We start from the raw sequence: 22,830 nt of genomic DNA, 5'->3' as shown, positions 1-22,830 counted from the left end.
GTGCGGCTGAAATGAAGGGGAAGTCAGAAAGGATTAAGATGGTGCTGGATGCGGCAAGAAGATTCTTGAATGTAGTGGACATATCTGGAGAGGATCTGGATGTTACACTGAGGGAAGGAGTTGCACCAACTCAGACAATGGGGTCTGGGTTATAGAATTGACTATGGCATGGGATCACATTGGGTGGACACTGTTAAAAGTTTAAACTGTGAAGCTGTTAAGAAGAAGAAGAAGAAGGAGGAGGAAGAAATTAACTCTGCTGACATGTGCTGATAGTGCCACTAGTTTGTTTGTTTACAGCAAAACCTAAATGTTTAGGGACTGTACAGAAATTATTAGGGTGGGGAGCATCGTTGGACTCTCCCCTTGACATAGAAATAAATTACAACACAGCATCCCCTAATATAAAATAAAATAATATATCAGTGTTGAATCAGTACAGCATGAACTTAAACACATTTTATGCTCGCTTTGATCGGCTCAACAAAGAGTCAGCTGCAAATTCTACTCCACCTCCAGAGGACCGGCCAGTATCCAGTATGTGAGAAGAATCCTGCTGAGTAAAGCTGCTGGGCCTGATAACATCCCGGCCGTGTACTAAGAACATGTGCTAACCAGCTAGTTGATGTCATTACTGACATTTTTAACATATCACTGTCTCAGGAAAGTGTTCTCACCTGCTTCAAGACAACCACTATCGTCCCTGTACCTAAAAAGTCTGCAGTGTTTAGTCTAAATGACTACCGCCTTGTGGCTCTCACCCCTATTCTGATGAAGTGCTTTGAAAAACTGTACTTGCATATAGAACCAAAAGATCTACAAAGGATGCCATATCCACTGCCCTCCACTCATCTTCACACACTGTGAGTGCAACAAGCTAACTCACTAGCTTAGAACTTCAAAGTTCTTTTGTACCCAACACAAAACGTCAATGAATAAAAGTCTCGAATCCAAGGTTCTTTGTTTGACTGTTTAATAATGAATCTCAAAACATAAAAAATAAAAACTTAGTATCTTTACTTTTCTTACAAATTAACTGTGCAGTTCCGTGTAGTTCCGTGTAGGTCTAAAGACCGTGTTGCTCCAAAGTCCAGTGGCTTCTGACTGTTTTGCAGGGTTCTATTTCTTTCATACTAAATCTAACAGCCAATCAAATTGCATTATACTAGATCGCTGGCTAACTGTTTACATTCCAATTTCTATGTTTCATTTGCAACACAGGTTTTCTTTTACAAAAATAAACTCAAAATATTATTACTTCCATAGAAATGGCTTCAACATATCCTGGTCCCTAATTGACTAGGCCTTAACATATTAATTATCAACTTAAATTTAAACTGAAGTCATTTACACTCTTACATTTAACACTTTCTCAATTCCTTTTAGCAAGAATCTTCTTCTCTTCACAGGAAAGTATTTAAAGGTAAACATTAACTTGTAAGTATTAACAACTAAATACTTCTCACAGACTATTCAATTGGTAATTTCTATTCTAGTCAAGTCTTTCTCTTCTATCTTCAGTCTTCTCCCTGCAATAAACAAAGTTTAGTTATGGGTCTTTGAATGATGCTGGTCTTCGTCCGAACTTCAGCACTTCGGACAATGCCTTTGGAGTCGGGCATCACCCTCATGATTCTGCCTAACATGCAGGAGTTTCTTGGCAGGAAAGAATCTGCGACGAGGACAACATCTCCAACCCTGAAACTTCTCTTTAAGCCGAGCCATTTTTGCCGGCTCCAGGTCATTGGAGTGATCTGTGTTCGTGGTTAAAGGTCTCCCATTGATGATGCTCTCAACTTCGCATAAGAGAGTGTGTAGTCCTTCATCTTCTAAGAGCTGTTGCTTCACAACAGAGCTCAGCACTTTTCTCACTGTATGGATTTGACGCTCCCAGATACCGCAGTGGTGAGACGCAGCAGGCAGGTTAAAAATCCATTGTACACCCTTTCTCAACATGACTTCATTGATACGAGACTGATCCAGCTCTGCCAATGCCTCACGCAGCTCTCGTTCAGCGCCGAAAAAAGTTGGTGCCATTGTCAGAACGAATAATTGATACTTGACCTCTTCTGGCTTGAAAACGCCATAATGCCCGTTCCACTGGTAACTTATCATGCTCCAAATCGAGATCTTTGACTTCAGCCGCTCGTTCGTGGTCAGGAATGGAGCCCAGCAGGGCTATGCTGTTGCTGACCCACTTGGTTAAATGGAAACCACCACTGGCGCACAACGTCATCAGCTCCCTCACAAGAGCAATGGCTTTATCTTCTGTGGCTACTGACTTCAAACAGTTGTCCACATAGAAGTTCTTGAGGACTGTCTGTGTGGCTTCTGGGGTACTCTTTGGGGTAAAACATGGACTCTATATCTGCCATCATGGCGACAGGCTCCTGTCTGAATCTCAACAATACGATGAGGGTGTTAGTTAAGTCAGGCCCTTGCAACAACTGGTCATTTAGCGACACACCTTGGTAAGCAGAAGCAGGAACTCTGTCTTTCTGCCCCTTCTTCACCAATTCTTCAGTGCAGAAAGTCGCTGTACTTCCTTGATCCAGGAAAGCATAGGTCTTGATTATCTTTGTGTCTTTTTTGTGTTTTATCTGCACAGGTACGATGGGAAGAATATACTTACTGTTCCTGGCTACACAATCACTGTATGGTCACCTTTTCTTCACCCTGCAGACACGAGAGCACTTGTCACTTCTCTCTTGCTTTGTGACCCGTCGTCTGCACTGTTGTTCTTTGATGAAGCATATGTCTTAACAGCATGCAAGATAGCTGGGTGCTTGAGTGAACAATATGGACAAGAGGCCCTTTTTTTTTACAGTCCTTGGACATATGACCTGCCGACAGACACCCAAAACAAAGGTCGTTCATTTTCAAGAACTGAATTCTTTCTTTCAGAGGCTGTTCTCAAATCTTGTTGCATGCATTCAGTGCATGGTTCTTCTGGCAGTAAAAACAGGGACTTTGAAAAATACTTGCTGACTTGGCTGCAAAAGGTTGCTTCTCAGGTTGGCTTTTACTGACATTATTTTCAGTAGCAGACACATTCACAGCAAAGCTGCTTCTTTTAGACTCACTTTTTCTAATGCTTGGTTGCTTTTTTGAGCTGTTCTGATTACTTGAAGTGGAGTCCAGGATATCTCCAAACAGCGGGTCATTGGCAACCTTTGCTTTTCGCTACATATATTCCACTAAATCAGGAAATCTGGCTCTTTTACTTGTTCTTTCTTGAATGTCATAAGCATAACTTCTCCATCTTTCTTTCAGTTTGAATGTAAGTTTGGATAAAATGGACTTCATGTTGGTAGGATTGTTCATTACGTCCATGTAGTCCACATCATTCACTGTGTTATGTGACAACATCCAACCAAGAACAAAGCAAAAGCATTTAATCCTTTTCAGTCTTCTGGCCTTATCTGAGGCCATTCCATAGCATTCTTGATATAAGCTGTAGCGATGTAACACTTCATGCAGGCTATCTGTAGAAAAATGGCTTCAACGCACACCTCGAAAATCGCAACACCTACATTGGAATGCGTTTTGTTGATTTCAGCTCAGCATTCAACACAATCTCCCCCATGAAACTGACTTCCTCACAAACAGACCCCAGACAGTTCGGGTGAGACCTCCACAATACAAATACTACCTAGAATTTTTTTTTTAAATAGTAGAAAAGTAATTGTAGTGTTAATATTAATAAATTAGTAATAATAGGAATGACAGCTAAAGGAAAAATAATGTCAGTATTAGTAACAGAGCCAATAACAACAACTGTAGTAGCAGTTGTCGAGCAGGAACACGGGGGTAGCAGGTGGCCCACAACCACAGATCCATTTTCTGCAGCTCTGGAGACAGAAATACCTGCTGAAAGCGACAGAAGGAGAGAGGAGAGAAATGAAAAAGCACAAAACTACAGGAGAGAGAAGATGTTGAGTTAGTAACATGCAGTAATTGTCTATCGATGGAGAGGGAGAGAAGGAGAGTGGAAAGAGGTGCATCATGGGAAGTCTCCCGGCAGTCTAGGCCTATAGCAGAGATGGTTCAGGACTCACCCAAGCCAGCCCTAACTATAAGCTTTATCAAAGAGGAAAGTCTTAACCCTACTCTTAAATGTGGAGATGGTGTCTCCCTCCGGAACCCAAACTGAAGGCTCTAGCTCCCATTCTACTTTTGGAGACTCTAGGAACCACAAGTAACCCTGCATTCTGGGAGCGCAGTGTTCTAGTCGGATAATAAGGTATTATGAGATCTTTAAGATATGATGGTGCCAGACCATTACGAGCTTTGTAGGTGAGGAGAAGGATTTTAAATTCTATTCTGGATTTTACAGGGAGCCAGTGCAGAGAAGCTAATATTAGAGAAATATGATCTCTTTTCCTAGTTCTTGTCAGTCACGTGCCGCAGCATTCTGGATCAACTGGAGAGTCTTAAGGGACTTATTCGGGCAGCCAGATAATAAGGAATTGCAGCCTAGTCCAGCCTAGCCTTCTAGTCCAGCCTAGAAGTAACAAATGCATGCACCATTTTTCGGCATCATTTTGAGACAGGATGTGCCTGATTTTTGCAATGTTTTGTAGGTGGTAAAGGGCAGTCTTTGAAGTTTGTTTCATGTGGGAGTTAAAGGATAAATCCTGATCAAAGATAACTCAGAGGTTCCTTACGGTGCTGCTGGAGGCCAGGACAATGCCATCTTGCCAGACTAAACGAGATTCTTCCCGGTTGTTGGAATGCCATTTCTTTTTAAGTTTTCGTGATGTTTGCTTTAATTTGCGGGTTTGGGGGTTATACCATGGAGCTAACCTTCTTTGTTTTATTATCTTCTTTTTTAGAGGAGCAATAGAATTGAGTGTCATTCGCAGTGAGCCTGCAGCACTATCAACTAGATGGTCAATTTGGGAGGGGCTGCGATTTGCATAGGAGTTCTCTGTTATATTGAGACATAACATTTAATTAAATAAGACGGTGTAGTCCCTCATTCGTCCAGGAGTGTTCTATCGTAGAAAAGGTTTCAGTCGTAGTCATCTGGACACTGTTTTCAGAATCAAGACATTTCGGCTCCCATCCCATCACAATTGAGAATGACTTCCGGATGGGAGCCGAAACGTCTTGATTCTGAAAACAGTGTCCAGATGACTATGACTGAAACCTTTTCTACGATTTAATTAAATGCAGATGGAAGTGCTTCCTTAAATTTAGCTACAGCAATATCAGATAGACATCTAGAGTAAGAATTTTTGCCTAATGGCATGTAGTCCAGCAATAGCAGTTCAAAAGTTATTAAATAATGGTCCGATAAAGAAGGATTCCATGGAAAGACTATTAAATGTTCAATTTCAATGCCATATACCAGAACAAACTTGAGGGTGTTGTTAAAACAGTGAGTGGCTTCATGTACACTCTGACAAAAACCAATTGAATCTAATAATGAGATAAACGCAGTACTATCATTTTCAACGTCCACATGAATATTGAAATTCACCTACAATAATTACTTTATCTGTTTTAAGGACTAAACTTAAAGCGCAGAGAAGTGTGTAGGACTGCAACTCTGTCTCCTGGTCTCAACTGGTTTTAGTCCACTAATAAACTCGACCAAATTTCTGGCTAGGAGAGCTGCGCCATCCAAAGTGGGAAGAATGCCGTCTCTCCTAATAAGACCAGGTCTTTCCCAAAAAGTCTGCCAATTATCTACAAAGCCCACATCGTTTGCTGGACACCACCTCGACATCCAACGGCGGAATGAAGACATGTGGCTAAACATGTCATTACTGGTCAGGTTTGGCAGGGGCCCAGAGAAAACTACGGAGTCCAACATTGTCTTTGCATATGTACACACTGACTCATCATTAACTAGTGCTCAACACCGGAGTCCCCCGGGGCTGTGTGCTCAGCCTCCTCCTGTTCACGCTGTACACCCATGACTGCAGCCCCCGACATGGACACAACTCTTTTGTGAACAGGACAAAACTACCATCATCAGCCGGATTACAAACAACAATGAGACTTCATATCGGGAAGACATCAACAATCTTGCATTGTGGTGCACAGAGAACAAACTGTTGCTCAATGTCAGCAAAACCAAGGAGCTGATCATTAATTTTAGGAAAAAGGAGGCAGAAACACACACCCCTGTCTACATCAGTGGAGCTGATGTGGAGCAAGTGAACAGTTTTAGGTTCCTGGGAATTAGCATCACAGAGAACCTGTCATGGACATCACACATCTCCATGCTGGTAAAGAAAGCTCACGATTGGGCTATATTCTTAAGGAGACTTAAGAAGGCAAAATTCTCTTGCCAAGTTCTTGTTGACTTTTACAGAGGAGCAATAGAAAGCATCCTGACTGGAAACATCACAAACTGGCATGGGATGTGCATGGCCCAGGACTGGAGGGCTCTGCAGAAGGCAATTAAAACAGCCAAGAACATCATTGGTACCCATTTACAGAGCATCAGTGATATTGGAGAGGTGAGGTCTCTGTGCAGAGCCCAAAGAACACTAAAAGACAATACCCATAGCCTGTTCACCCTGCTGCCATCAGGGGTCTGCTGTACCAACAGACTACAGAGCACCTTCTTTCCTCAGGCTGTGAGACTCCTCAACTCTACCTCATCACTCCACCATAAATAAATGACATGGAACATCCTGCTATGCTGGTTTTGCACATTACCATATCACTACATTGTATATGTATATAAGTAACTGTATTTTTTATTTTTATTCTATTCTAATTTTAAATATTTGTATATATATTCTGTGTGTGTAGCGTGAAGGGGGACTACAACTTTAATTTCATTGTGCAGCCCTGTGTTGTAGAATGACAAATAAATGTACCTTCACCTACCTTGAATTAAAATCTTAAGGTTCATAAAGAATTTAATATAGTGTACTACAAACATAGAATAGCGTGCCCAAACATTACAGCCACTATATTTTTGAACCGAGAGCTACTAACTGAAGAGTTATTACCTCTGTCAGTGACTAAATGAACCGAGCACAGGGGGCAGATCTGTGCTGCTTAAGGGAAGGCTGAAAAAAAAGAAATTGTAAATCTGAGGTGAGAAAAATTTGGAAGACTTCTACTCTCCCAAAAATGTAACCCTTCCCCCCTTTTGACCCCCTGACTAGTAATTTTCATACAGTCCCTAACTTTATTTAGCATTTAGAATAAAAGATTAGTGAAGAGTAAACCATAACCTACTTTAGAAACAATCAATAATTCGAAATATTCTTTATTTTGTTTAATTTGAGGTCTAAAGCCTTAGCTAAGCCTCATTTAAGTAGCTAAGTATTTAAATTAACTTGCCGTTTAAACATTTTAGGGGCAGATCATCCATATCCTCATACCACACTTACAAGAGAAGGAACCCTTACAGTCAGTACAATATGCTAATGTTTCACAGAGAATATCTTGTCTACATGACTTCCCTGATTTGATATCTGAGAGTGCTGACAAACTATCATCCCTGGTTTGCATCCGGTTAATGTTGCATCACCTGTTTCTAAATACCCTTATCTATAATGTATGTGTTGCCTTCAATAGTTAAATTCTGAAAGTTTAATTCTTTATTGAAAATATTAATTAAGAGAATTTTGACATTATCATAAAGTTTGAAAAAACATAGTCTCTCCCACCCATCAAGGCTCTCCCAGGTCCACCTCTCCTCCCTACCACAAGTGAGTTCATACAATTTTAAAAAGAAGAGAAAAAGAGAAAAATATACATGTCTAATATCTCCCTCACAACAAAATATTACATCTTAAATTCCCTGAGGTTGGGCATGAATTTGGTGCAGGGCTGTTGTCTGCTGTTACATCAGTTGTGGTCATATGCTATAGTATTTGAGTCAGCAATATTTCTCAAAAAAGGATGAATTAAACTTTTTTTTCACAGGCTGTATACTGTATGAGACTATTTCCTTGAGCTACATGGAAGTGGAAGATGGCGTAAAATCTTTCCACATCATAGCAATACATTTAATTCAGCTATTAGGACCATTTTGATAAATCATGCTTCTTGGCATGTAACCCACAGAAATACTGATGTGTCCCTTATGAGGTATATCAACCCTTGTGATATTATTCTTGGATGTGTCTCTAATAAAATCCCCAGTGGTGGTCTAGTTTCACACAATTCCAAAACATATGTATGAAATACTATTGTTAATCCTGTGCAGTCCCTCTGGTTCAAAGTAGGTTCTATGAATGATATTAAACTGTAACAGCTTGTGAGGGCTATTGTAACACAAAAAACTGAGCCTCTTTACATATTGAACCCCATTCTTGGTCTTTAAAAGTCATATTGAAATCATTTTCCCACTTAGCTGCAAAATCCAGGATTCTTTTACAAATTAAAGCCAAAATACATCTGGAATGTTGTATATGCCCCAAATGTTCAGATGTTGTACCACATCTCAGTAATACCATCCAACCAAACTACTATTTACAAGTTTCTTTTGCTCACGTTGACCTCAACTGTCTGTGGTATCTATAACATATGATGATTGCACACCTACCGATTCCTCCTCTGGACCCTTGCTCTGAATGTGTGGTGATTTATTTATTTAGTTGCATTTTTTAGTCTACATTTTTTAGTAAAATTAATATTAAATTGAGTGGAAAAATCATTGCTGTACCTATATATATGGATTAAAATCTTAAAGCATGATTCCCCCAGTCAGTGACATCAAAGTACATGGTTTACCTTTAACAAGTGGTGCACAATATTTGACAAAAATTTGATGTTATTAAATCTGCATTACGCAAATATGACCACGAGATGGCAGAAAAACAAAGCAAACAAAATAAACTCCCAGCAACAGAGCTATTACATCAACTTACCAAGCAACCCTTGCACATTAAAGGGAGTTTTACCTGATTCAGTGTTCATGTCAAAAACATTGATTGCAGCTTTAAATGCCAACGGTTGGGTGCTGAAAGTGAATGGACAATAAAAAACAAAGTAATCAAATTGCATTTTCAGCAACCAACAACATGATTATACCTGCAATCTACAATGCCTGGGTGTTGCCACAAAGCAAAACTCAAAAGTACAGAAAAGAAGGCAAGATATGTGGTGTTGTTATATTATGTATGGGCTGCTTTCTGGATCTGATTTACATTCATTTGCGGTGTCACAGGTGGTTGTTAGCCCAGGAGGGCTGGGTCTAGTTAGTTGTATGCATCATTACACAACAATAAATGCGTCATCATAATCACTAAACACTTTCTGCAAACTTTAAAGTTGTTCAATTTCAATAATGTATAAATTCAAAAAACATTATTTTACAGCACAAAAATCACATTTCTAACATTAATTTAATCTGACTAGTGACAACTTTTACATGACACAATTATAACATTTGCCACATTTGCCACCATACTGCAGTCCTCGACTGGAACATTACATGAGATTACATTTATTTATGATGCTTTTATCCAAAGTGACGTATAAGTGCATTCAACCATGTGGACACAATTCAAAAATTGCAAGAATCATGCAAGTACATCAACTTAATCAAATGTGCTGAACTGCTTCAAGTGCTACATCTAGAAACAACAAGAGAAAGAGAGAGGTTTTTTTATAGGCCAAGGTGCAGTCTGAACAGATGCGTTTCAGTCTGCGACGTAAGCAAGCCGGCAGTAGCAGAGTATAGTGGATGCGTGTATGGTTTGACCATGTCCTGGATGTACGATGGGCCATGAGCCATTCACAACACGGTAGGTAAGTACCAGTGTCTTAAATCAGATTCGAGCAGCCACCGGTAGCCAGTGCAGGGTGCAGATGAGTGGTGTAGTGTGGGTGAACTTGGGTAGGTTGAAGACCAGTCGGGCTGCTGCATTCTGGATCAGCTGCAGATGTTGGATGACACATGCAGGCAGACCAGCCAGGGGCGAGTTGTTGCAGTCATGTTGACAGCGAAGGACAGCTGGTTGTTCAGTGTTGCACCCAGGTTCCTTATAGTCCGAGCCGGGGACACCACAGAGTTCTCAATGATAATGGAGAGGTCATGGACGGGAGATGTCTTCCCTGGAAGGAAGAGCACCTCAGTCTTGTCGGGGTTAAGACATCTACTGAGAGATGTCAGCCAGACATGCAGAGATTCATTCTGCCACTTGGGTTTCAAACCGGGCAACACAAAATTAGTTGAGTGTCATCTGCACAGCTGTGGTAGGAAAAGCCATGTGAGTGAGGGACCCCAGTAGTGAGGCTACGAGGTTCAGACACAGGTTCTCTCCAAGTTACCCTGTAAGTGTAATCCTTGAGGCAGGATGTGAACAGGGAGAGTGCAGAGTCCCAGACTCAGTTCTTGGAGGGTGGAGAGAAGAACCTGGTGGTTCACTATGTCAAACGCTGCTGAAAGGTCCAGCAGGATGATGACGGAGGAGAGGGAGGGTGCTCTAGCAGTGTGGAGTTCCTCTGTGACAGCAAGGATGGAAGTCTCAGTTGAGTGGCCTGCCTTGAAACCAGACTGGTAGGGGTTGAGGAGGTTGTTCTGGTGAAAATTAGCAAAGAGTTGAGTGAAGATAGCATGCTCAAGTGTTTTAGAAAGAAACAGAGGAAGAGAGACATGTCTGTAAAGCGTTGTGGGTTTCTTTAAAACAGGGTTCACTCTTGCAGCTTTTGTGTTAGGTAAACAACCAGTTGTTAAAGCGGTATTGATGAGGTGGGTGAGGAAAGGCAGGAAGTCAGGAGCAATAGATTAAAAAAGGTGAGAGGGGATAGGGCCAAGAGGGCAGGTGGTTGGACAGTGGGATGTAGCCAGGTTTAGTACTTCATGGTGGATGTAGGACAGAAGGTGTTGAGGAAATGAGGAGCATATGTCTTCTTATTTACAAAGTAGTTCAGGATGACACTGACTCTTGGGAAGACAGACACTAACTTCCCTCTCCTGGCTTGGTTAGTGAGGTGGCTGGTAACCGAAGGCACCCTCAAAAGGAGACAGACCTGTGGCAGAACAAGGCAGAGAATTATGAGAATACTCTACTCCATCCAACTGCCAACTCTGATCTGCAGTAGAGCGGTAGGACTGGACTCCTGCCACACCAACTTCAGAGACGTCAACCTCCACGATGAAAGGGAGAGAGATGTCCGGATGCATGAGGACTGGGGCTGAAGTGAATCGTCCTTTAACTGTTGTAAGGCTCGCTCGGCTTCAGAAGTCCAGGAAAAGGCAGAAGAGCAAGCGGTAAGGGCTGTAAGGGGAGCTGCCACTGAACTGAATAAAGTGGCGATAAAAGCTGGCAAAGCCCAGGAATTTAACTGTAAATTACTTTAAAATTAAATTCTACTTTTAAGTGAACTGTATCATATGTTTTTGTAGTTTTCCGTGTACTCTTTGCATCTGTCAATACAAAAAATGTGAAAAAATACATTAATAAGTTACGAAAATAAGTTTTCACAATATTTTTCACATTTTATTGTCAATTTTCTTTTTGCTTCTTGACTTGCAGTACTTTGTAGATCTTTCTTTATATTTTCTACTTACTATGTTTATTGTTATGCACCAATATACCAAAGCAAATTCGTAGTATGTGAAAACCTACTTGGCAATAAACCTGATTCTGATATCTATTTAATACTTTTGGTAATTTGTGCCTGGTTGGCATCTTTTCCATAACAAAGACAGCTAAGGGTCATTGCACTATTTCATGATCATGATTTATGTCAAGATAAAATATATTAAAATAAATCGTATTTGATTAAAGCATAATTATTTACAATTTGACTGACCATGATTTCTGACTGTGGTGATTAAGTAGTCATCGATAACCTGAGCCACGTTGTGTCAAAGCTGCTCAAAACAGACCAAACCGGTAAAAATGCATTGCATTATTTTCAACAGTGTACTTTTTTTTAGTACTGTTTTATAGTGTATTGTAAATGTGTTTGAATCCTTGTGACATATTCTTCCCTTCATTTTGCAACCAACGGTTAAACACACTCTGGCGGTTCAAGTTCAAGCTCCTCCCCTTGCTGGAATGAAGCAGAACCTGAAAATGTCCTCCGTATACTTTTGCTATCAGACACAGTGATCTGTTCGATTTATCCACATATTTCCTGGTTCCCGGTCAACATATTGGTGAAGTGCAATAACTGACATGCAGATTTACTGTAGATCAACAAGTGAACATGAACAACAGGAACAGTTTTGGTTTGGATCGGAGCATAGCCTTCTATCTGTTGTGAGGAAGTGAAACTCTCAGACACTCACCATCACTCAGAAGAGAAAATGACAATGATATATTCAGCTGGATAAGACAAACCATTGCTGTGTATGTCTGAATCTTCTGAAGGATCCAGTGACTCTTCCCTGTGGACACTACTACTGCAGGAGTTGTATCTGCAGTAGAAGAGCTTATGGGATCACAAACAAATCCGCAGCTGCCCTCAGTCCTAACAGACCTTTATAGTGAGGCTTGATTAGAGTTCAGAAGGCAGGACTTCTAGGACAAGCCAGTTCACCTGATCAGCAGAGCATGTGAATCAGTAGATCAGATCCTGTAAGAAAACACAAGTCGGGCCAAAGGGCTTCAGGAGAGGGATCGCTGAATTGGAGCAGCTGTCACGCACAGTGAGTCCCGTCTCAGTGCATCTACAGACACACCCAACAACAATCTCCATCCTCAACAATACATCGAGGATGTGACAGTGGTTGTGTCCTTAGTCAACCTGGTATAACTGATTTTAATGGTGGGGAAACATTATTCCTACTGTACATATCAGCCAAATTAGGTTTCTTTGCATTTGATTTTACAACTTTTCAGGAAACCAGACTGCATTAGATGTGAAAAACAATGCTTTAATTGGCAAATCAGAATGACTTCACCAAAGCTCTTAAGTACTTTTAGAAAACATGACTCACTTATTCAAATTATATTGTCAAAAAGCCAACATATAATGACAGTATATAGTCCATTGTCAGTGCATGGATACAAAATAAAAAAGCCATAAATGCAGTAGCAATACAAAACATGGTAATTAAATCACATGCATGCATTTGTATAAAAAGTACTTTGCATATAGACAATATAGACAGCATATACAGTAGTCACATTGTCTTAATTGCGGTTTGAGAGGAGAGAAGAGAGGTTTCTCTACCTTACCATTATAGACTCTTAACACTTCCCCTTTTTCTTTCTTTTTTAAGCCAATTTCAAACATTCCATTGCAAGAAATATAGTTTTTTTTAAAATCTATGTTGTTTATGCAAAACCTAATTTTAAAACTGTCAGATTTACTCTTGAGCATTGGGACAGGAGGTACAGTACAAGATCATATTGTTTAAGTAAAGATCTTGAATTTGCTGCTGTCAAGGGGTGATATCATCAGCCGAGCTGAGCCCGGGGAGTGGAGAGGCCGCCTGTTGTTTCTCCAGATGACAGTGCAGACTTGGAAAACCAGCAGGACACACGTTAACACCAGCAGTACAACTGTTAGGACACAAAAGAAGAAAACCACCAGAACTTAAGTGAGCCTTCAAGTTTAAAAGTGGAAATCATTTTTGGGAGTACAGAAAGGCAACACGCTAAGATTTTTATTCTAAATATAATAACATTTTTGGAAGCTGTTGTTCTGCTGACCTCCTTTTAAAATAATTTTGTATTCAGACTCTCTTGATAAAACAGTGTGTGTGGATTTGGACTTCTTGTTTTTTCCCTGTCTGTTCTGTTGTTATCTGTTCACCCAGGATTCATATACAATAAATGTCAGATAAAAAGCAGTCACTTAGATGGCTTGTTAGGCTATGCCATAGAAATGTAAGTAGGGCTGGTGTTAGTGAAGTCACAGGTTTAGTGATCCAGTTGTGGTAGTCTTTATGTTAAACTCACCCATAAACACAGAATTTGGAGTGGGATCAGTTGGGTTAAAATGTTTGAAGATGTTTCCGACCAGAGCCACAATCACCACAGGGTAGACTGTCAGGATGTTACGCACCCAACGGTCCAGCACCCAGTTCTGAAAGATGAACCTGCACACAAAGACAAAGCAATCATCAACCAACTGTAAAATTTATTGGAGCGCAGTGATTGGTTTTACAGTGCTCCCATAAATGTTATCCCACATAATCTTGCTGGTGACTTGGTTGAGAAAATGAATAGTTGATACTGATACCAGTATTTCTGCATTGAAGCTTCCCTTAGCAGCTGCTGTCTTTAGTAACATTTATCAAGTTTCATGACATAGGTTCGTAAAATGTTAGTAATCAGATTTTTCACTAGTGTTTTCTTACAATCATGAAAAAGTCAGAATGGGATCATACCTTCAGCAGCTACTGTACAAAGCACTTTCAGTACAATCCATTAAGTGATGGATTCATGATAACAGCATTTATTGTCATAACTAAAAGCTAATTAATATGCTAGTATAACATGGTGAGTGTGTTGCTCTTCTACTTTTGAAATCATCATTTAACCTCGTCCAATAAGAGCTTACCATCCCACCACCTCTGCAAACAGGATGCACAGAGAAGCTGTTGCTGCTGTGCTCTTGTCCACACCCCACAGGTGGAGAACCAATGAGAAGTTGATCAGAGAAGCGATGGATGTCCATGTGGTGTAGAGAGCCAAACCATTCTGGACCTGAACAAATCAACATTTATAAGCACAAAGATGAGATCATTCACAGGGAATGTATTTTTTTTAAAATGTATTTTAAAAATGTCTGACTTTTTTCATCAGCAATGTACTGAAAAAAGAGCAAACACAGTTTGCCAATACTCTGTCTGAGGTAACATCTGTCCATACCAAGCGGCAACCTCCGGGGCTGAAAAATGAAACCAACGTGAAGTGCCAAATGAATGGCCACTTGAGGCTGGCTCCAAAAGCCAGTCAATCTCCATTAACCCCCATGTTAAACTGCCAAACTTTACAGCAGAAATAAACGTTTACAACCAGGTACAAAAAACTGTTTTGGTGTCTATAGCAAATTTCCCCGTTCATGACAACTGTACGGGGGTGAATTTTTATATAACTCACCCGTTTAAATTATATTAAGGCTTAAAGTTATGCATATTTAAGGGCGGGCTGCTTTGAGTGACAGGTGGGTGACCTCTCAGGTAGCCTACCGCTAGGTGGTTTCATCAACCAGGCTTCCTTCGGCCTGCCTCAGCTCCACCTCTTTTTTGTATTAGCCGGAGTTAGCCACTGCCAAGATGGCGACGGCAGGAGCCGCCCACTCTGAGATTCACAACGACTCTTCAGAAACCCATGGGTGACGTCACGGATACTACTCCATGGTCCATACACACACACACACACACACACACACACACACACACACACACACACTGCCGTACCAGTATTGTGAGACAGGCCAGGTCTTTGCGATGGTATGTCTGTAACCAGAGTCCATAGTAATCTGTAGCAAAGCAACAGAAGAACAATGCACTGTAGCTGGAAATCGCTATCATGATTAATACAACCAGAGCTGCTAGCATCAACCTGCAAGACAGAGAGAGAAAAAGAGAGAGGGACCATAAATACATCATATCAGCACGCTCATTGTCAATTGTTTTATTATAAGTGAACATTTCTGAGATAGCTAATAAAATGTATTCTGCCTGGAATAATCATTAACTTCCACTGGGTTTTAAAAAACAAACAATCTAAGGCCTTGACATGGTCAGTGATGATATACTATTAGATAAATTGTATTTTTATGGATTCTCCAACAACATACACCAGTGGCTATACGATGATGTTCACAATCATGCGGTGATCATTTACAGAACAATACTGCGAGGAGTTCCACAATGCTCCCCACTTGTGTCATATTTATATCAATCATCTTTCACCACCTAACCTAAAGTGTTTCTTTTCTTTGCAGGTAATACTAATTTTATCACCCCAAAACTTATTTTTAATTATTAATGAAGCAAACAAACTAGGAAAGATATCCATCACTGAGATTTCTGTCCTTCCTTATACAATGGAGGTGAATGGAATTTTGTTTGTGGTGCTCATAGCACATTTAAAAGTTCAACAGCAATGTGTGTTTCAAGAAACAATGTCTACATTATTCTATAGAACTGACAGAACACACTGTTAACAGTTTTCATACGGACATAGTTCCACTGTTTCTGGAAAGCGGTTATGCAGTTGAATTTTTTAAAAATGTACATAAAAATGTGTTTTTAAATGTAATTTTGTAATGCACAAACGAAATTCAATTAACTTTCATAGTACTGGGTGGAGGCAGAAAAATACTGAGACTGATATTTTTTTTGGTGAACAGATCCTTTAGGATCACATATATTTACAATTTCATCATAAATATACATGTAATTTACTCTTTTCATACCTAAATGCTTGCACTGTCCTCAATCCCTTCTCATTTCAGTGGTAGTACATCACTGCTTAAATATACAAATAAATAAAATAAATAAATAGGTTAAGGCTTACTTATGGCTCACTTGAGGGTGTTTCTAGTCCTCCTATCTCTCCCTCCTCCTTAATGCTCTACCCTCACTCTTAGTGTCCCTAACCCGGTTGTTGTTTTTAAGTTTTTCTATGCAATTAAATGAAGTAATAACTAGAAGTAGAAGACATACTCTCTGTCCCACAGCAGCAGCCATATCATGTTCATCATCATGTTGGACAGCCAGCAAAAATAGAAGGCACAGGGCAGCAGACACTGAGCCCAGGATCTATTCACAAAAAGAGAAATATCAATTTCATCTGCATGTTGCTCTGACTAATGAGTCCTATCAGACAGGTTATATCTGCATTAATAAATACTTAGTATGAAAATTGTGATGTTAGCTTACCCTCTGAATACATATGTAGTGATGTATATGACCATCAGGGTGAGCCAGGTATAGATAACACCCCAGATAGAGAAGGTCCAGCCAGCTGGAGTGATGTATGTCTCATAGTGGGCCGACACATTACCTGTAGTGGAATGGAAGGGGCCTGGAAAACAGAGACATTCAGACACAAGACTGAGGTCCAACACTGATATTGGCTGATAAGGTCTGGCTCTCAGTCAGCATTCCAGTTCATCCCAGAGGTATTGGATGGGGTTGAGGACAGGGCTCTGTGTCAAGTTATTCCACACCAAACTGGGAAAAACATTTCTTTATGAAGCTGGTTTTGTGCACAGGGGCATTGTCATGTTGAAACAGGACAGGGCCAAACACAAACTGTTGCTTCAAGGTTGCAGGCACACTATTGTCTAAATAATGATTGTATGCTGTAGGATTATCATTTCCTTTAACAGGAACTAAGGAGCCTCACTCAGACCATGAAAAGTACAGTATGTGGACAGAGGTGTCATTCTAGAATACTGAAGACTATTTCATCTGGATTAAAGAGCCCTCTGTGAACATATAAAATGTCTCAAATCAGCAGGATGTTTTAGATAATTGTTATAGAGCCAAACAGGTATCAGGGGTAAAACACAAATGAATAATTTGTGTCCACAAATTAAGTGTACAGAAACTTCATCTGTTATCTCACAAAAACATTTAACAGGTACATTTCATTGCTGGAACAGTGTTGCCTACTTAAGTACAGCGGTGGAAGAAGTAATCAGATCCTTTACTTTTGTAAAAGATTGCCTGATTGCCTGGGGCAAGCAAAATGCCATGTTGGGCAAGTAAATCTAGCAACGGTGGCCAGTTTGAAAGGGAATACAGTACCGAAGTGATTTTCTAGCCAGGTTTGCCTCCTGGGATCCCGGGGCTGAGTAAGCTAGTTAATAGCACGGCTGGCTGCATGGGTCTAACTGAGCTAACTAACATAGCTAACAGCGGCTAAGTTACAATTAGCAGCAGTTAGTAGCTATATAAATAATAATAATGGATTACATTTATATAACATTAGCGTTTTATCTTGATACCCAATGTGCTTCACAGTGAAGGGGGGGGGGGAACTCACCTCAACCACCACCAATGTGGTCAGGTTAGCTAACGTTACTTTAGCGACAAGTAAAGCCATCTGTCCATCAGGAAACTCCATAAATCACGTTGGTACTGTACTCAAACTGCCCTCATAACATTACTGACACACAGTGTGACTTAGGTTAACTTAGGTAAGCATAGTTTCTTGTTTAGGATCCAATAGAATATTCCCACATGAATAGCTGGGTGAAGAATAACCCTATTTGGACACGTAAAGAATCTCAGTAGGTCTGGTAGGGGTCAGACATCCTGAGCTTCCTGAAACCTTCTTCATCAATAAGAGTTGACCAGCTCACAAGAATTTCAATCACAGATATGGCATAAAACATAATTCTAGGCATTAGAGTGGGTGGTTAAAAATAGAAAAGCATTTAATAAATATGGGCTAGTACTAGGCCTGTCACGATAACTACTTTTGTTGGACGATAATATTGTCCCAGAAAACAATTGCAATAAACGATTTTGTCATTTTAAGACCATTTTATGCCACTGATCTAATAATAATATAGTACCCTAATAATTCAAGTACACCCTTTCAAAGAGCACTGAACCTTTAAGCTGCTCAAGCTCTGCCCATTGTGAAACTCAGACACAGAGAGCCGACGACGAGAAAACAGAAGTGCAACCAGAAATGAAAAATGTGCATAGTTTTTTTTCTGTTCATTAGGATTACTGTGCGTTCAGACCGCCACCGGCGAGGGTGTCTAAGTGACCAGAAGTCAACGCGGCGCGTCTTGAACAGTGTGGCCGTCGAGGAAAGTTGAAGCGGAGGAGAGGCTGATAATTGCTGTGGCGGGTTTCCCAATAATATACGACGTGTCTCTGTTTGTGTACAGGGACATAAATAAGAAAAATGCGTGGACCAAAGTGTCTGACATTGTTGGTGTTCCTGGTGAGTTGCTGAAGTGCATTAACGTTACATATTTTCTGAAAATAGGAGGGAATTGCATGCTAACTTCAGCGCCATAGCATGGCAAATCAGTCAGTAGCGTTAACGTTACTAATTTTTACAACATCAGTGTTTGTCTCAACATTATTAAATTAACTAGAGCAAACATGATATGGCTATTTACTGATGCTGTCGAACCGGAGCTGTACAATACCAGAGCTACTACTTTAGCTCGCCACATTTCTCACTTTTCATCCGAAAAGTTACCGCCAGGATCATTATCAGCGGCTATCATAGTCTGGGATGATAGCATACAGTGAGTCATTTTGCAGTACATTTGAAGTACAAAATATTTCTGACAGATGGACACGTATTGGATTAAACGAAAAATAGGTGTTGTAGCGATCAAAGTGAGAGCTGCGGCGAAATTTTGTGACATCCGATGAAGACGAGACGAGAGGTGTATGTCGCATATTTTAAAACAAAAGCAGTCACTTCAGCCTATTTTTTGCTACAAGGCAAAACAAAAGTGTACTATACCCGGTCTCCCCTATGGTATCGTCAACAAATTATTTTTTTTAACTGCACATCATACATGACCAAAAACTCACACAGGCTGCTTAGCTGGAGAAACTAATGATAAATGTCATTAGGCTTAAATATGTACAGTGGCACATACAGCTATGCCATTTCAGACATAGCATGCAAACAAGCTATTCTGAAATGTGGGTAATGAGGTGTTTGTATTGAATATGTGTTTTCTATTGTCTTTTCACTAGCGGATGAGTGCAGCAAAAGGTGGAAGTCTCTTAGAGACACCTACAGGAAGGAGAGAAAGGAGGAGGCAGGGAGGAAGAGTAGTGGAGCAGGGGCTTGCAGTGTCTGGTCATGGCGCTACAGTGGGGTCATGGGCTTCCTCAACCCCTTCCTAGAAGATAGAATAACTGCCAGTAGTATGGTAGGGGGGGATTGGGAAGCCCTGACCCTAGAGGAAAGAGAAGATGCCATGGCTGGGCACAGTCAGGCAGCACAGACAACACACACAGTCAGCAGTGTGAGGCAAGCCAACTGAGTAGGAGCTGTGAAAAAAACCCCAACAAAAACAAAAACAAAAAAAACGCTCAGGCATTGCGCCCAAGTCTTATTTGTTTTATGAGTCTGTGGTGGCCAGTGCTATCCTGTATGCTGTTGCATGCTGGGGCAGCAGGCTGAGGGTAGTGGACGCTAACAGACTCAACAAACTGATCCATAAGGCCAGTGACATTGTGGGGGTGGAGCTGGACTCTCTGGCCGTGGTGTCAGAGAGGAGGATGCTGGCCAAACTACATGCCATCTTGGACAGTGTCTCCCACCCGCTCCATGACGTGCTGGTCAAGCAAAGGAGCACCTTCAGCGGAAGACTCATCCCACCAAAAAGCACCACAGAGCGCCACAGGAAGTCATTCCTGCCTGTGGCCATCAAACTCTTTAACTCCTCCCTCTAAGGGTTAGTCTGCATGACCCTAAGTCACTAAACTGGACATTGATCATTACATCTCTGCCATAATTGAATAATTGTGCAATATTCTGTGTACTACTCCCGTGCAATATTAGTTTTCCCATGTTAGTTTTTCTTATTTATTGTTATTCATATTATATACCTCTATTACTCTCGACAGTACATGCACCTCTGCTCCTTACTTATTACCTTTTTTGTTACATTGTATTATTATACTGTATTTTCATCATCAACCGGTAAACCCACTTGGTACTTGACACTTAGTTTATCTTATACTTATACCCACCTGATACTTAATTTATTTTCTGACCTGTTTTATAGTGTTTTATAGTGTATCATATTGTTTGCTAGTACTTTCTCCTGTGTGCACTGACGTAAAGGCAAGCTACTGTAACGGAGAGTTTCCCTACGGAGATCAATAAAGTATTTCTGATTCTGATTTCTGATTCTGATAATGTATGGAAAACCCTGCTGTTTATTCTGGCATCATGTTAGCTAAGATGTTGGTGGCATTCTTATCCAAATAAACACGCACGTAAACACAATGGGCAATATCGCATGATACATGGACATGACCTCGACAACTTTTGCTGACCTCGAGGTTGATAAAGTAATTATTGTGACAGGTTTAGCTAGTACAAAAAAAAGAAAGAAGCAAAAGTGCACCAACTGTACCAACACTTGACACACTCCAGGGAAGGCATGTGTCCCATCCATTAGAGAGCCTTGCACTGGATTTTAATGCCCCACCCTACCCATGGATGTAAGATTTTTTTCCCTTTTTGAAATGACTTTTTACCCCCTCATAGAGCACCAGTGGGTGTAGGGACACCACAAGTGCTCCCGTTAATATATTCATTGACATTATTTCTTTGGTAGAAAGGACTTCTAATAACAAAAACTATTGTCAGTGATTTCTGTTGACAGAGACGTTGCTGTTGGTTTTATAAGTCATTTTAATGCTGTGACCACCATAAACTAAAGTTTATTCAACTCCATTGTTGAATGGATACTCATGCAAGGCTTAATACCACTAACAGTTGAAGTGATAGCATGGTCATGGAAATAATTCCTCATTGTTTTGTCCAACAATGGCAACATGAGTTGCCAGCAACAGGCTACATCATTAACTGGGAGTCTCCCTCCCAGAAAAAAACAGTTTCATAACCAGTATAGAGACTGCTGTATAGGTTTAACAGAAAACAAATACCATGTGGCTTAATACGTTAACGTTATGTCACATTAAACGTATTGCAACTTATCTAAATGAGCCAGTGTCGGAAATATTTCAGAAAACTTAACTTTAACGCACTGAAAAACATTCAAGTGTCTGAATAACGTTATTTTAACTCACCTCTGCCCGTTCCTGCCAAAGCGTTAACAACTAAAACGGCAATAAAAGTCGCCGCACACAAGATAATTACAAAAATTCGGCTAAAACTGTTGTCCTTCATTATAGCTAGTTTGCTGCTTCGTCTGTTACCGTTATGTTGGTTTGCTGCTGGTCAGCTGTTACCGTCAGAGCGGAGCATGGATGTATTATATGAACTGGATATCGGAGCCCAAAATGGTGTCTATTTATTCCAGAGAAAATTGCTCGCCTGGCGCAGACTTTACATTGTGATGACGTCACGGATTTTAAAATCGCTTTTCTCGGCTCGAGGAAGGTTTTACAAATAGAAAACCTGCATAGATCAAACATGCACAAAAAGAAAGAGTCATAATTGACACTGTTTGCAGTTCGAGGTGTCCTGTCAACAGTTTTACAGAAGTCTCTTTTAAAATGGTGGCCTATGGTGAAAATGCTTTTTGGGCCGCAGGGGAATTTTTCGTTGCAATACCGCGAGTGGCCACTGGAAAAGATTGGCTGCAAGGCTGAGTGGCGGAGCCGTATCCAGTTCTTATTATACATCCGTGGAAAAGAGAGAGAAACAGTAACGCAACGTTGACCAAATGATGCCTTCACGGGTTCTATGTAAACGCCCACAGCCGTGGAGCAAACATTTCCAAAAGACATAGTGCTCACTAGAAGTCAACCTTTTATTCTACTATCTACCCGTTTCTGATACGGTAACAGCAGTAATTCGACCTAAAGGCAGTAAAAGTGGTTTTCTTCATGGTCACATGAGTTTTGAAGGTTTTAGGTAGATATGTGATGCATTTGAGACGTAATGGCGTCCTCCACAGGAAAGCTGTGCATATCCACACGCCTCTGTGGCCAACAAAGGCTTTATAACACTTAAAGGTAATGTTCAACAAGATAATCTTCACAAATTGTCACCATCCATTCAAAAATCCCATTGAGTTTGAGACGATAGAACCCGGTGGTAAAAAATACTAACCTATTTCTGACTCGTTCCTGGGGCACTCTGAGTGTTCTTTAGGACTGTGAACTATAACGGGCCACACCTCCACCCCCTCTTATAGGAGGACAACTTTATTTATGTTATACCTAATTATCTATTCTTTCATGGACTGGTATATTAAAAATAAGCTATCTGCCTTAATCCAGTATAGTTTTCTAGTCTACTACCA

The 22,830-nt window shown here is 40.6% G+C and overlaps 1 protein-coding gene across 1 annotated transcript; it reads right to left on the bottom strand.

The window, feature by feature from the left end:
• Positions 1–12,787: 12,787 nt before the first annotated feature.
• On the bottom strand, positions 12,788–22,126 carry si:dkey-29d8.3 (uncharacterized protein LOC556220 homolog). Its single transcript, XM_044218655.1, has 7 exons — positions 21,650–22,126; positions 16,775–16,919; positions 16,559–16,654; positions 15,305–15,449; positions 14,443–14,588; positions 13,839–13,978; positions 12,788–13,439 (listed from the first exon to the last, which is right to left on the bottom strand). The coding sequence occupies exons 1-7, from the start codon at positions 21,747–21,749 to the stop codon at positions 13,291–13,293; spliced, it is 921 nt and encodes a 306-aa protein (XP_044074590.1). The 5' UTR covers positions 21,750–22,126; the 3' UTR covers positions 12,788–13,290.
• Positions 22,127–22,830: the final 704 nt, after the last annotated feature.

This window comes from Siniperca chuatsi, linkage group LG13, assembly GCF_020085105.1.
Source record: "Siniperca chuatsi isolate FFG_IHB_CAS linkage group LG13, ASM2008510v1, whole genome shotgun sequence".
NCBI lineage: Eukaryota > Metazoa > Chordata > Actinopteri > Centrarchiformes > Sinipercidae > Siniperca > Siniperca chuatsi.
The sequence above is the reverse complement of the archived record's forward strand: the minus strand, read 5'-3'. Positions and strand labels throughout refer to the sequence as shown.

Bases quoted from the DNA above. Each gene is read 5' to 3' on its own strand.
- si:dkey-29d8.3 (XM_044218655.1), bottom strand. From the start codon at position 21,749: ATGAAGGACAACAGTTTTAGCCGAATTTTTGTAATTATCTTGTGTGCG. The intron at 16,920-21,649 runs GTGAGTTAAAAT...TCTGTTTTCCAG, and splicing joins TTTGGCAGGAACGGGCAGAG to GCCCCTTCCATTCCACTACA. The intron at 13,979-14,442 runs GTAAGCTCTTAT...CTTTGTGTGCAG, and splicing joins TTTGCAGAGGTGGTGGGATG to GTTCATCTTTCAGAACTGGG.